Source organism: Varroa jacobsoni, unplaced genomic scaffold, assembly GCF_002532875.2.
Source record: "Varroa jacobsoni isolate VJ856 unplaced genomic scaffold, vjacob_1.0 scaffold_1084, whole genome shotgun sequence".
In the NCBI taxonomy this organism is placed as follows: domain Eukaryota; kingdom Metazoa; phylum Arthropoda; class Arachnida; order Mesostigmata; family Varroidae; genus Varroa; species Varroa jacobsoni.
In genome coordinates, this window is record NW_019213986.1 from 64577 (window position 1) to 74393 (window position 9817).

Genomic DNA, 9817 nt, shown 5'->3' on the forward strand with positions numbered 1-9817 from the left:
AAGGTATGTGCCAATGTATCATCGAATGTTTCATATTAAACCGCCCTCAGAGCCCGCTTGTCAGTGATAACTCGTCGTCACCAAGTGTCGTCTGCTCACACAAATCAACACAAAAACGAGCTTCTTGCCAATATGGCTGCGCCCAGTGAATTCGACTGTATAGAAGGATGATCGTACGGCAGTATCCCTGTGTCTGTTTCTAACCGTGTGGAATCAATTTTTTACAATAGGGAAGTGCAACTGTGATAAATGAGTTTACCATATCTCAAGAAATTGAGGGTATTCATGAATAAAAGACATCACGTCGATTGATGCAGTCAAAACCAGCAACTGGGGGAGTCTCCAGTTGTGCCTACGGATGATAAAATATTAAGTGTCCAGTAAGTGAATATAATAACCACAATGCAGCGTTTATTTAAAAGCATTCAGAAGGTTGTCGGACTATGGAATTGGACTCCCACTCGACGCTTCCAATCCAGCGTTTCGCTAAAAAGTGTTCCATCATGTAACTGGCACCCAAGAGAGCCATCGGTTCCCCAAACAGAAGCTGGAAGCAGTTCGCAGCAATTCGAAGTCTACAATTCCCTAACTAAGAGAAAACAACCATTGTTATGCAAGACGAATAAACTGGTTACTTGGTACTGCTGCGGTCCAACTGTGTATGACGAGTCTCATGTTGGCCATGCATTGTGCTACCTTAGGTCCGTAACTACAGAACGCTCTGCAAAATCATAGATAATCTAAGAACTACTAAAGCTAGCGGAAAAAAATAAAGGTTTATGAAGGTATCACTATATGTGAAAAATCTCTGTACAGTTGCATTAAAAAAATATACATTTCGAATTGACTTTGACGTATCGTTTGCGCATCGGATGTAAAGACTTAATTAATCGCAGTCTCGTTAAATTTTTAGCAACGAATCAACGAATTGGCTAGGCTGCTGTTACCCTGTTATAATCCTCTCCTTGACGCAATAGCGGATAGGGGCAGTATTAAACGCGTTACCCGGTTGCGTAAAATTAGCCTTAAAAAAACACACTGCTCTACACGTATACATTGATTATGAGCCTTTGTACAGATACATTAAATACATATGATTATTCAGAAATGTTTTATTGTCACGCGAAGCTGAGCAAGCGGAGTGTAGCACTTGATCGTCGATGACGACTATGATTCGTCAATGTAAATAGAATAGAGCCCTAGAAGTGAGGAGTCTTCATTGTAACGGCACTATTAGATTCAATAGTTTCATTGCTTTTCTCTATCTTTCAATAATATAAAACAGATTAGATTTAATCCGTCGAGTTCTCGAACACAGAGGATTTTCGGTTGTCTACGTGATGAACATCACAGATGTCGACGATAAGATCATCCAAAGGGCCCAAGAACTAAAGATTAGCTATTTGGAGGTGGCACGAAAATATGAAGCTTCGTTCTTTCAAGACCTCGCAGCGCTGAATATTCGTAAGCCATCGATTGTTCTTCGAGCGACGGAACATATCAGCGAGATTGTACACTTTATCGAGGAGCTTATGAGGTTAGGCTACGCGTATAGGACCACTGAGGGCGTATTTTTCGACACCAGCCGCGATTCTGCGTATCCACGATTTCGTCAGGTGGACGTTGACCAAAATACCAAAGGGGTCAAGCGCAATGCTCGCGATTTCGCCTTGTGGAAGCCGGAAAAAGCGGGTGAACCTTCCTGGACTGCGTCCTTTGGATCAGGCAGACCCGGCTGGCATATCGAGTGTTCTGCTATGGCTTCAAAGGTTGAAAACAAGTTTTTGGCTTTTATTATTAATGTACGTTTATATGTACCACTACAGTAGTGATTATAATAATAATAATAATAATAATAATACAGTCACTGTACTTCCGTTCAAAGGTGTTCGGTAATGACTTAGATTTGCACAGCGGCGGAAAGGATCTTGAATTTCCACACCATGAGAATGAGGAGGCACAGTGTTGCGCATTTCATCAGCGATCGACCTGGGCCAGGTGCTACATCCACCCAGGTTTTGTGCGCTTGTCTGGCGATAAGATGTCCAAAAGTATTGGCAATGTTATTCACATAAAAGATTTCTTGAAGGACCATTCGGCAGAGAAACTTCGTATGATCTGCCTAAGGTACGAAACTTAAATCAACTCGGATAGAAAAGAGCAAGTCCTCTTTCAGTCTAATATTTCCTTGAAGTTTCTTTCTGTGCTTGAAACACGCTTTAGTTTTAGTTCATGGACATAGGAGAAGACCGTGTTTATATAATAGATCGTGGGTGAAATCTACCTATCTAATCTTATTTGTTTTAACATTTAGTGTTTTCTTAGAAGGCATCACATGGTAGATAAGTGCACTTACTGATCGGGACAAGTTTAATGATACCAGTACACATACCAGATTTCATAAGTGCAAATGTCTTTAAATATTCTTCTAGCTTTCTGTTATTCTGGATACTTAAAAGCATCGACAGCCTAGGTGTGGGTTGTTAAATTCCTGATTAATCTGCTAATCGTCTTCATGCCTCTCTTCAGGTTTCCTTTACGCGCCGAGATCGATTTCAGGGACAAGCTCGTATCTGAGTCAGCGTCGGCTTTAGCAAAGCTAAACGATGCTCTAGCCCTTAGCGATGATTATTTGCGCGGGAGGTTTTCGGCGGACATCAGCCAACATGATCTACTTAAAGCACTGAACATCACTAGGGAAAACGTGGACAAGGCCCTGGCTGATGACTTCAGCTTCGCCCGAGCTACAGCCCAGATCGTGGCACTTACCGACATGCTAGTGCAGGCGCTTAGAAAAACCGAGGAGGGTAAAATGGCTCCAGGACATGTTGCTGTAGCTTCGTTGTCAAACTATATCCGGAACTATTACTGTACTATGGGATTCCGGCTGGACACCATGTCGGGCGTTGCCGAAGACAGCCAACTAAGCAACATCGTTGACAAAATGATGGACTTTCGGTTTGAAGTGAGACAGCTCGCGTTAGCTTTAAGTCCTGGAGACGAGCGAGATAAGCTATTGAAAAGCTGTGACGAATTCCGTGAAGACCTTCAAGTGGAAGGAATAGCAATAAAGGATATGAAATATCGGACAAGTTGGACAAGGTCTCATTAACTGAACCTAAAACGATTCTGTGCTGTAAATCCAAAACAACCCTAAACTGCTTTGTAGATCTCTGTAAAAAAACTTCAAACGACACCTGCAACATACAATAATAGTTTATAAGTGGAACATATTGTTGAAGAAGCTACAATAGAATTTATAAAAGCAAGAAAAAAAAAAAACAAGAAATGTATCTTAAAGTAAAAACTTAAAAGTTTTGATCAATAAAATATAAGATGGACTTAATCAATTTATCGTCTGGTATCCTTGTATTGTATTTACGCAGCCATGTGGAGTACATATATATGTACATGCTAGTATCTCCCAGGATGACAGGACAATGTATATACTAGTATTCATTCCTATAATCTGCTATATATATGTTTTTTCTCATGCACGTTACACATTCTGTTGTGAACACCTTTTAGCCCGCACTAAAGATATATTTACGTTGCTATTTTTGTAATCGAATTCAAAAACGATGATCATTTTTCATGGATAAAAGTTCCTTGTTCCCCACAGCAGATGACGCCTGCCGTTCACACCGGTGAACTGCTTCGAATAGAGTTGCCGTCATTGCAACTGCTACAAGGAGTGGGCAGTTTTCGTAAGAGCTGTGTTGATGCCCAGTGAGCTGTGATGACGAGTCGATTGGATTATTCGCCAACCACTAGCGGCAATCCTTTATGCGGGTTGTCTCGGATGTTTTATGCTATTCTGCCAATCCGTCGTGAGTCGCACCACACGGCATGCGAATATTCTCAACGCAGGCGTCAATGATTCGGGATTTGCCTTCATCTGCACTTGTCGTTCCAGGTAGACAAATCAGGATAAGCGCATGCCGCAATAAGCACATAAGAACAAGAAGCCAAGAAGAAAATCAAAAGGCAGAATATGCCCCGAAAGGAACGCGGCCGTTCGTGCAAAAGTGGCGTTAGTGCGAGCGTTGATATGTTGGCAGCTGCAGAGGGACTGAGCTGTAACTCGTTGGAAGATGGACAAGCTGGTGGTGTACCAGGGGCTACAGAATTACACCACCGAAGACAAGGAAAAGGAGAGGAAAAAACAAGTAAGTAAGCCACAGGTGAGACGGAACAGTGGGGAACGGACGTAACGAGATCTCAGCACGTTGAGAGAGAAGGAAGGGGTGAGGTAGAGAGGCGAAGGGTCGAGGATCTAGAGCGGACAGATCCTGGGGCGGATACGAGGAATTGTACAGTGTGCAAGTACTGGCTGTAGCTGTAACCGCCATAAGATGAAAAAGAATCACTGCTTCATGCGGAAAGGGAGAATGCGAAGGAAAGAAAATTTGATTTCAGTGCTCAAAGATATAGCACAGACACACAGTGACAGTGCTGAACGCTCATATAGCAGCAAAAGCCGACGAGCGGATGAACTCGGATGTCTGGAGCTCGCCAGCGCGTGAATTTCGTCGTCCTGTCTCTTTGTCCTGATGTTTCGTTCTCCTGGATGCGCTCTAACAGGATTGCTGAACTTGACGTTCATGCACACCGACATAGCCACCCGCATATCGCATGGTAAATAGATACGTACGTTGGGTGCGAAACTATTTCGTGGAGAACTTTGTTCACTATTTTACGGAAGGAACAGTCACCTTTGATATATACGCCACATGCACGTTATTTATCCCGCGCTACACCTGGTTAAAAACAAGTTGGTGTGATCACAAGTTTCTGGAAGAAGTGTCCAATTGTAGTATTGCATGCCAGAAATTACGTACATTACTGAATAAGCAAGAAAAGATGTTCTCGTCATTTTATCAATATTACTTTTTATCTTAGCATATTGGTGATAATAAGCTGAAAGTTATATATATATATATATATATATATAGAAACTCATACAAAGTGCAAACGCTAAAAGTCAGCACTGCCAGATGCAATTTTTATCTACCCATGTTTCCTATCACGTGCAGAATATGCGCATATACTTGCGAAACGTACTTGAAACCATTACAGCAGGAAATACAGTGTATCTGCTCTGCACTTCTGCATAGGCCATTAACTACCATAGCAGACGCCTCCGTACCATTTGCAATTGCCTACCATCACATATGCCACACCAAACACTACACCCGAAAGAAGCAGCGAAACTTGGAGCTGCCTGCAGTCGGCTAGTAAAGCCTGCTTTTTCATGTGCAAATGTCGGTTCAACATTACATACGCAGGCGATATCTCGCTGGTACATCGCTTTTTCCGTTTCTAGCCTTTTTTGATACGGGCATGTACAATACGAGAGCTAGCAGACGAAAAAAAAAGAAGATTCACGGCCTTACTTGCTAGAGTAGTAGCAAGTAATCCTATCGCTTGGCATTTATCTCTATCTTGGCCTTCTTGGAATGTATTGTGCGTCCCACAACACAATAGCAATTGGGTCTTCGTCCATTGGGCCTCGTTTCGGAAGCGAAGACTACAGTTTTGGATAACTGGACTGCTAGTATCGTCCGAGCGCTGCGTTGAGAGAAGGGGCGTATTTTTTCCTATTGCTTTAGCAAGCTTCTGTTACAAACAAGGTGCGTCCTATGAAGCCCGCGTTTCAAGTCGCAATTGGAGTCACAAGGCTGATAAACCGAGTAACTGAACAAGTTGGAAGAACCATGTCACTAATTGAATTCATCCATCCACGTTTTACTCACATTGATTCTAGTGTGAAGATGCCTCAAACAGAGCGTGCAGCGAAAGTTAGCGTTTCTAACAGTGCAAACGATACAGCTAGTTTGTTTAGACTGTAACTGTGCACCTCTAGATTGCGGATGTTTTTACAGACAAAATTTTTTTTACAGACCAAACACAGAATTGTGGCCAGAACATCGACACTCAATTGTAATCGTAGTTCGTTTTGCTTAATACATATTTTATAGTACAGCTTTTCCTCAAGAACATATACCTATCTAGCAACGACTTCGACTCTTATTCTAAAATCCTTCCTGTCGGTTACTTTATTCTACGCTTTTCTCTATACGCAGTGTGTATGCACTTCGTAAAGAGACATTTTGTCGATGTTCTATTCTTTATTTGCGTTCACTTTATATCACTTTTTCTTAAAATTACGTAAAAGCTTTAGCTATACTGTTCGGTTTCCCGCCAGTCGAGTCACCCTCTACCTAACCGCAACCGCTGCTATTACCAATCCGCTAAACGCGTTCCTTTTTGAGCTCGTCTCGCGTCGTCTCATATTCCCATCAAGGCTGTGCTGGAGGATCCGTGCCTCTATTCGGCTTTTCCTACAGTTGCTCCTTCTCCTCTATCCACCTGTTAAATGGCAACATTTATAGACCCCGTTGGGCAGAGGCTCCGGGGCCGCAAAAGCGCCTGCCCGAGACAGCCGCATAAACCTAGCATTTTCCGCAGGACAGGAGGAAATTGTCGGTCCGTTTTGTCCTGCTAGCGCCAACTACAATCGCAGCAGCAGCGACAGTAACTCCTGCAGCTAGCTGATCTCAAAGTCGTTGTTGTGGAGTCAGTAAGGAACATCAGAAGGTAAGAGCCACTGATGTCTCGCAGCGGAGGAGATCGTTCGAGTCGCACGAGAGGAGGAAGAGAGACTGGCTGCAGAAGCCAAAAGAAGATTCCAAGTGAGCTCTTAGGTTTCTGTCGAGGTCCCTTTCGTAGGTTGGGTTTTCTCCACGTTCTGCACCCCCACTCCAGCTTACTTATTGCTTGAAAAGGCTTTCTCCTTCTCGTTTCGTTGTCGGTAGTTCTTGGCTGTGTTGTGTTGAAGGGGCGGAGCTAGCGGTGCGGGGGTCGCGGCGGATTCGGTGGTGGCGAGGTGGCGGTGTTCCGATTGAATTTGTCCGTCTCGGATAACTCGGCTGCAGCAGCGGCTGCAACAGCGATAACCTAGGAAAGAGGACGACCCCTCAGAGCACTTTGCTGGTTCGTGGTTGGTGGGGACTCTCGCCGCACATAACATCAGCAGTGTGAGGCACTGCTATCCTGCGCTGATGGCGACCGGCCTAAGAAAAGGAGACATTGACTGCTATTATCGGCTATTGCTTCTCGCACGGGATGAATGGGTAGACAGAGTTACTCTCGCTTGCCTCTTTCTTGCTTCCGCACCAGCTAATACCAGGGATTCTACAGCTGATTCTGCTGCAGGTCTTCGGTAGAAGGCATACAAGATTAGACGCTGTCCTAACGAGAGAGGAACAAGTTAATGACTGACTAGGATTTTGCTAGCGGCAAAACGACTAGTTACTGTGGTGGCTTGGCAATACTGCTTTAACAAATGCTTGAGAGCTTGAGGCCTGCTTAAAGCAAGTTGTGTGCAGAAGTGGGTGTAGATGTACATGTACGGAGTTCAGACATGTACTACTGGTGTGCTGTTTATATAGGTGTACATACTGGCTTTAGCCACCAAAGAAAGTCAACTAGCCTGGCATTATTTATTTTTCTCTAATAGAAGGGTCTAATTAAAATTAGCAGTGCCCTAATGGTTTTGAGATTTATGCGCGGAAGTGCCATTCCGTCAAACAGCTGAATACCAGCAAGGAACGAAGCTTGTGTCTATGTCCGCATTCGATCCTAGACCATTACATGCCCCTAAAGTTAGCAGCAAGCGTAAGACTTCGGTGAGATGATGCTCTAAATTATTCAGCTTCACTATCTCATTATTAGTCTAGCCTATTCGATTCGGAGAGTTCGAGTCCGTTTCCTTTGAGTCGCTCACGTGTTCCCTATTCACCAAATTATAAAAGTACCTATGACTTCGATTTACGTTGCCTTCCTAGCGTAAATTCATTGTCGTATGGCTGAAGTAACGTTATACAGTCTGGTGAGCGTAACAGTACTTCCAAAATACTTGTGCTAACATCGAGTTCTTAATATCTTAAATTACTGAAAATATAAGTTAAAAATGAAAAAAGTTTACATAACGGCTATATACCTTAAATATTATGCATCTAACACTTGGGTTCATGTTTTTTTGAGAAATTAAAAGAAAATGAATAAAAGAAATATGATAAAGTCGTCATACATCGACGGGTACAAGCCATGACAATTTTTAAAGCAAGCAAATTTTTAAGCGGCAGCTCTATGATGGGTAGCAACGTTTTAAACGTGTGCTTCCTGACTAAATAAGCAAAAGTTTAATAACCAGACCTACATATATATCTCGGAAGACTTAACAAGAGTACCGGACGTAAGATTCAAATTATCCATTTAGACCTGCTTATGTCCTTTTATCTGATAGTTAATTCATCATTAGTCAACTAAAATATTTCACTATATCGCCTTTACCTAGCGGCCCTGTCCGCGTATCACAACGCATGGTTGAGACATACTTCTAAAATATTTATATTACGCCTATTATCTATAAATATATATATATATATATATAAGTCTTCTTTTTGTGACACATTCCCATTTATCAGCCAACGGCCATTTCGCTTGTACTACTGCGACCCGATACGCGTTTAATACTGTACAGATTGACAACGATGAGCCATATTGATGAACATGGCAAAAGCTAGCGGGTGCTAGCCGTTGAATAAAACGCCCAGTGGCGGTGTCGGACGTAAAAATTTAGTTATGTAGCGGCAATTAAACATCATTGAAAGAGCCTCGGGGATTTAAAAAAATCTGTTAACTGGACCCATGCTTAGGTGCAGCTGTCGGTAATGGCAGTAGCATACTTATCTGGTGTTGTCCTCATGACTGTCTAGTTGTGGATGCAAAGCTGTCTATTTTTTCTCAGCGCCAGTAAAATGTCCATGGCTATCTGTAATAATACTGATATTCTATGTCCACCAAGATATTTCTGATTCGACGGGGCTTGCTAGTCAGAGTACAGAACTCCCTTTGCTTTGATGTTATTCTAGCCTTAAGCCTATTCGTATGCTGCTCGGAGGGCTTTCCAAGGGTTTTTTAACCTATAAAGGTCTATACTTGGGAAGGAGGCCCTGCAATTAAAAGCGCTAGATAAGGAGAAAGCGAGCGACTGTTTGGGCCAAAGTCAAGTGGCTGTAGCTGGCCAAAGCAACGATATGCCATGTCCGGTCGTGCTCTTCCGCGCTCACCTAATAACGACCCTGTGCGTCTCTCAGCGTTATCTCCCCTTCTCTGACGTTGGGTCGGCCAGTCGACCGCGCCGATCTCGGGTTTCCGACACAGGTTTCAATGGTGGCTGGCGACGTTGTCATTGTCACAGAAAACCGAGCGAGACTAGATAGCCGAAAACAGCTAACTCACTACACACTAGGACCAGTACTCTGACTGTTGGCTTTGCTGGTAACGATGCTGATGGTAGGACCTCTTCATGCCACTTCCATCGCCGCCAACCGGATCACATTTTGAGGAAAACGATAATGTGTACCATGCCCGAAAGCAATTGCAGAATGGTAAAGGGTCGAAATTTCGTACAACATTTTAAGTAAAGTGAGCAAGTTCAGGTTTTTAAAGTTGCTTCTACCTTATTTGTAACAAAGACGCTAATATTCTCGTCATTTTTCAGATATTTTGTCATTGCAATCTAGCTACACAGCGTCCGGCTAAACTACTGGCCAAGATACTACCTATAAATCGAACGACTTATACCTAGAAACAGGTTTACCTTCCTGTACTGTGTGCATTCTCCCGAAGTCGTTGTCCTAAGACGTGTTTATAGTAGTCTGGAAAATGGTGACATTGCTTACCACGAATATGTCGTGCGTCGATCTATAAAAAACAGTAGTAACAGGAAACATGGTGAATATATATA

The 9817-nt window shown here is 43.0% G+C and overlaps 1 protein-coding gene and 1 long non-coding RNA gene across 5 annotated transcripts; one reads left to right on the forward strand and one right to left on the reverse strand.

The window, feature by feature from the left end:
- Window positions 1–110: 110 nt before the first annotated feature.
- CysRS-m (cysteine--tRNA ligase-like protein, mitochondrial) lies at window positions 111–3354 on the forward strand. 2 transcript variants are annotated; one of them, XM_022843940.2, is made up of 4 exons: window positions 111–701; window positions 1286–1769; window positions 1886–2127; window positions 2530–3354. In XM_022843940.2, exons 1-4 carry the CDS (start codon window positions 403–405, stop codon window positions 3110–3112), a joined length of 1608 nt encoding a protein of 535 aa, XP_022699675.1. In that variant the 5' UTR covers window positions 111–402; the 3' UTR covers window positions 3113–3354. The 2 variants fall into 2 exon arrangements, with proteins under 2 accessions (XP_022699675.1, XP_022699676.1); XM_022843941.2 differs by having other exon boundaries at window positions 115–380.
- Window positions 3355–6030: 2676 nt separating this feature from the next.
- LOC111266453 (uncharacterized) lies at window positions 6031–9779 on the reverse strand. 3 transcript variants are annotated; one of them, XR_002684105.1, is made up of 2 exons: window positions 9671–9779; window positions 6031–7249 (listed from the first exon to the last, which is right to left on the reverse strand). It is a non-coding gene; the product is annotated as an uncharacterized LOC111266453 (long non-coding RNA). The 3 variants fall into 3 exon arrangements; XR_002684104.1 differs by having other exon boundaries at window positions 6031–7254; XR_002684103.1 differs by lacking the exon at window positions 9671–9779 and adding an exon at window positions 9138–9639 and having other exon boundaries at window positions 6031–7254.
- Between the last annotated feature and the right edge of the window lie 38 nt (window positions 9780–9817).